At 46.6% G+C, this 5,390-nt stretch overlaps 1 protein-coding gene across 1 annotated transcript; it reads left to right on the forward strand.

Moving 5' to 3' along the window:
- The first annotated feature begins 3,652 nt into the window (after positions 1–3,652).
- LOC109557007 (late cornified envelope protein 3D-like) lies at positions 3,653–4,711 on the forward strand. Its single transcript, XM_019958363.2, has 2 exons — positions 3,653–3,682; positions 4,204–4,711. The coding sequence occupies exon 2, from the start codon at positions 4,225–4,227 to the stop codon at positions 4,486–4,488; it is 264 nt and encodes an 87-aa protein (XP_019813922.2). The 5' UTR covers positions 3,653–3,682; positions 4,204–4,224; the 3' UTR covers positions 4,489–4,711.
- The last annotated feature ends 679 nt before the right edge of the window (positions 4,712–5,390 follow it).

The following is a 5,390-nucleotide window of genomic DNA, read 5'->3' on the forward strand; positions in this document are numbered from 1 at the left end:
GAGAAGGAAATGGCAACCCACTCCAGTATTCTTGCCTGGAAAATCCCATGGACAGAGGAGCCTGGTGGGCTACACTTCATGGAGTAGCAAAGAGTTGGACACAACTGAGCGACTTCACTTTCACATGATGAAAAGGACATCTTTTGGGGAGGCATTAGTTCTAGAAAGTCTTGTAGGTCATCATTGAACTATTCAACTTCAGCTTCTTTGGCATTAGTGGTTGGGGCATATACTTGGATTACCATGATATTGAATGGTTTGCCTTGGAAATGAACAGAGATCAGTCATTTCTGAGACTGCACCCAAGTACTACACTTTGGACAGTTTTGTTAACTATGGGGACTACTCCATTTCTTCTAAGGGATTCTTGCTCGCTGGACTCTTTTGTTGACTATGGATTCTTGCTCGCAGTAGTAGATAGAGTGATCATCTGAATTAAATTCACCTATTCCAGTCCATTTTAGTTCACTGATTCCTAAAATGTCGATGTTCACTCTTGCCATCTCCTGTTTGACCACTTCCAGTTTATCTTGATTCATGGACCTAACATTCCAGGTTCCTATGCAATATTGTTCTTTACAGCATCAGAATTTACCTCTATCACCAGTCTCATCCATAACTGGGCATTGTTTTTGCTTTGGCTCAGCTTCTTCATTCTTTCTGGAGTTCTTCCTCTTCTCTTCTCCAGGAGCATATTGGGCACCTACCAACCTGGGGTATTCATCTTTCAGTGTCATATCTTTTCATACTATTCAACTCAATTCCATAATGTCTAACTCAATTAGCCTTTAGCCTTGTCCCATTGCTCTTGTTTTCTCACTAAAAATTATTAAGATACCCTATCACAGAAGTACCTCTGTTTTCTTATAGCACCCAATCCAAAAGAAAGCTTCATTTCCTTGAACCCTTGGACTTCCCTTGTGGCTCAGCAGGTAAAGAATCCACCTGCAATGTGGGAGACCTGGGTTCAATCCCTGGGTTGGGAAGATTCCCTGGAGAAGGGAAAGGTTACTCACTCCAGTATTCTGGCCTGGAGAATTCCATGGACTGTACAGTCCATGGGGTCGCAAAGAGTCGGACATGACTCAGCAACTTTCACTTCACTTGAGCCCTACACCAAAATTACCTAACACGAGCCCAAATTCTTTAGTGAGCACATCTTAATATTTCCCCATCATGTACTATATCATTGCAGCAAGCCAATCAACACAACTTTGTTCTACTGTATGTGTACTCCTGGTGATCTTTGCATGGGGAATATAGATGATGCTCAACAGAAGTTTATTAAGTAAAGGAAATGACTTAAAGGAGAAGGAATTACATAGGAGAGTTGGTGGGACAGTTAGTAAGGGGAAGGGACTCAAGGCAAATATCAACCTGTAAGAAGAAAGACAAAAGGTGGTGTCTCCATCCAAAGTCACAGACCAGGAACCATGATGGACATTTTAGAAGATCTGAGCTCCCTAGGAGCATGCCATCATTAGAATGGCCATTTTCATATCTTGCATTCTGATAGCCTCCATCACCGGCAAAACCAGGAAAGCTGGCTAGGAGGTTTTCGATACTGTATGTCCCACTTCTGTATTATCACTAGTCTCATATGAGAAAGGACAAATATCACCATTCACTAGTAATTCCTTCCAATGCACCATCAATTGGTGGGTCCTCAACAATGTGAGGACCCACACAATGTGAGGACTCCAGCACAGTCCTAGGGCTAAGCCTACTTATCCCCTCAGCAAGAGATGCCTTCTTAAGGCAGGAGAATATCAGCACAGAAGGTCAGTGCCAGCTCTGACCCTTCCCCATTCCCTCATCCCCAAGTTACTATTCCTTATGTACCACTTCAATTCATTCTGCCATACACAACTCAAAATAAAATAGGGAACCCCCAGGCTTTAAAGTAGGTAAGCTGTATAGTGCAAATCTGTATAGGGACTTTTGTACCTAAAAGCAATAAAATACAGAAAATAATCACACATATTTACCATAAAAATATTTCATTTAAAAATGTGTTTAATTTAAATATAAATAATTAAATTTCTGTTGTACTTCTGACTGTGTTCTTTTGGAAACAAACAGCAAAATGCAGCTATTGTGATAGTAGAGATGAAATCAACGGCAAATTCACCTCTAGTACTTGAAAAAAAAATCCAGTGGGGGGGCTTCCGTGGTAAAGAATCCTCTGCCAATGTGGAAAACATGAGTTTGATCCCTGCTCCAGGAAGATCCCACATGCCATGGAGCAAATAAGCTCTTACATGTGTACTCAGTTGCTCAGTCACGTCTGACTTTTTGGGACCTCATGGACTATAGCCTGCCAGGCTCCTCTCTCCATGGAATGTTTTAGGCAAGAATACTGGAGAGGGTTGCCATTCCTTCCTCTACGGGATCTTCCTGACCCAGGGATCGAACCCGCATCTCCTGCATCATCTGCATTGACAGTGGATTCTTTACCACTGAGCCACCTGGAAAGCCCAACTATGCCTGAGCACCACAACTACTGAACCTGGGCTCTAGAGTGCAGGGGCTGCAACTGCTGAAGCCCGCGCACCCTGGAGCCTGTGCTCTGCAACAAGAGAAGCCACTGCAATGAGAAGTCAGCACACAGCAACTAGAGAGCAGCCCCTGCTCGCCACAACTAGAGAAAAAGCTACACAGGAACGAAGACCCAGCACAGCCACAAAACCAAATAGATAAATAAAATCATTTTTTAAATGCAATGGGAAAATGGGATTCAGATTTTTATACAAAATCATCATATACAAACCTGAGAAACTCTCGGATCTGTTCCACTAAATGTGATGTATATAATATCACCATCATCATCAGCCTCATCAACAGCATCATACTGGATAAATCATCTGCATGACTCTCATCAATCACATGAAGCATTTCACACTAGGAGATCATTTTATTTCTTATAATCAATATCATTGTATCTCACAGGAAACTAACTATGGACAAACTGGATTTTTCTCACAAGTATGAGTCTTGTGATCTCAACTATTGTGCGTCCTTTTGATACTTAAACTGCTCATTTATATAATTCTGTCTTAGTTCTCTTAAGGGGTCTCTCTGCACCCCACCCTACATCTGTTGCCCAACACATCTCATCCCCAGGGTCCAGTGGTCTCAGACCACTCAATATCTCCAGATGTCAGGAGCCAATTACATCTGAAAACATCATTACCCTTGGAAATATGCAGAAACAAGACAGTGGCATTTGGAGACAACTGTATCACAGGACAAATCACACGGTATCAGACATATGTTTTGTTTCTGTGAAGTCTGTCCACTTAAACTTGAAATGTTCAAGGTCAGGAAATATGTCACATATATGTCTACATCCTCACATTTATTCATTCAGCAAAGATGCAAGAGGCAGAGCTGAAATTAAAGCATCTGAGCTGCATGAATGAAAGGAGAAACGGCAGGTCCCCAACACACCTAAGGAGTCGTCATCCACATTTCCTGATTCCCTCTCACCTGACATCTTGGCAAGGATCCAGGAAGAAGCTGGAAAGCCAGGATGGGAGTGTGTGTCACCCTCCCCCTGATTGTGAAAGCAGCAGGATGCTCGGGCGGTGCATCACACACCCAGCGCAGGATAAAAGGGCCCCTGCCTTGGGCTCCACATCCACAGCTTCCTCGGGAGCATCCTTCTGCCTCCACTGCAGCGGTGAGTGACTGGAGGGGACAGAGCCTCAGCAGGGAGTGTGGCGGAGACAAACTCGGGGTTGGTGGGGAAGAGAGAAGCAGAGGTGTCTGTGGAGACAGCAAGAAGGGGACTTTGGAGAGCAGTTGGGGGCAGGGCAGGGGACAGTGAGCAACAACTTGTGTGGGAGGAGTCAGGGTCTGGGACACACCAGAGCCCTGGCTCTCAGCATCCCCCCACTCATCATTCTGAAACACATACACGCACAGACATCCTCCAGGGGTCACTTCCCAGTGGGGTGTACTTGCCTCCGTGTTTCTATGGGGCCCACTTAGAGGATGACAGCATGGTTCTAGGAAGGAGTAGAGAGTGAGGGAACTGTCTTGCCAGGTCAGTTGAACTTGAGATCCATTTCCGCTTTCCTCCTGAATATCACAGCTCAGGAGGTAACTGGGATTAGAAGCATAGGCCCTAGTAAGACAGCTCACAGGGGAGACACTGGCCTGGAGCTTGTGCACTGATCTTTTCTCCTTGAATGTGTCCAGGCTCACTGACTTCCCGTTGAGATGTCCTGCCAGCAGAACCAGCAGCAATGCCAGCGCCCTCCCAAGTGCCCTTCCCCCAAGTGCCCCCCAAAGAGCCCAGTACGGTGTCTGCCTCCAGCCTCCTCAGGCTGCACCCCCAGCTCTGAGGGCGGCTGCTCCCTGGGCTCCCACAGGCGCTGCAGGTCCCACCGCTGCCGGCGCCAGAGCTCCGACTCCTGTGATGGTGATGGTGGTCTGCAGTCCGGGCGCTCTGGCTGTGGCCAGGGATCTGGAGGCTGCTGCTGACCTGGCCTCCTGATGCTGAGACACGTGATTTCAGAGGAAACAAGAATCCAAAGCCATTGTCAGCCTAGTGTTTTCCTTCCCAACACCCCAGTCTCTGAGCCCTTGGCCATTGCTGAGATGCTCCTGGAGAGCGGCTGAGCCCTCCACAGTGGCTCTTGCTATCCACTCTCCAGAAGCCCACTGGATACCCACCTCATCTCTGCTGGAAATTATAGTATCTGCCCCCTTGATTGTCATCACCCCTGTCTGATCCTATGAAAGAATAAAGTTTTTGTTTCCTCTGTATCCTAGACTGTCTGAGACTTTGCTGCAGCGCAGGCTATTCTGTGGGAGAAGAAAATGGCAAACCACTCCAGTATTCTTGTCTAGGAAATCCCATGGCCAGAGGAGTCTGGCAGGCAACAATCCATGGGATCACAAAAGATTTATTTGGGCTTCCCTGGTGGCTCAATGGTAAAGAATCCGTCTGCCAATGCAGGAGATGCCAGTTCGATCCCTGGGTCTGGGAAGATCCCCTGGAGAAGGAAATGGCAACCCGCTCCAGTATTCTCACCTGGGAAATCCCACAGACAGAGGAGCCTGGTGGGCTACAGTCCTTGGGGTCGAAAAAGAGTTGGACATGACTGAGCAGCTAAGCAATGATAGCAGGCTGCTCTGTGAGTCTCTCTCCCCTCTGTTCCTCCAGCCACCACCACTTTGCATAAGGAATAATACACTGATTCTAGACCAGAAAAATTAATAGCTCCAACTCCTCCAAAAGGGCTTGTAGGAAAACTTTATGTTGGTTCATGAGGGGGAGAGGGGTTACTGGTTTTGATCCCACACCAATGAAAGGCCTTACTGCCTACTAAGTAATGGTGTGAAAAGTGCTCTGACTCCGAAGCAGACTTCTCAGGGAGGTG

The sequence above is a fragment of the Bos indicus genome, chromosome 3 (assembly GCF_029378745.1).
Source record: "Bos indicus isolate NIAB-ARS_2022 breed Sahiwal x Tharparkar chromosome 3, NIAB-ARS_B.indTharparkar_mat_pri_1.0, whole genome shotgun sequence".
Taxonomy (NCBI): domain Eukaryota; kingdom Metazoa; phylum Chordata; class Mammalia; order Artiodactyla; family Bovidae; genus Bos; species Bos indicus.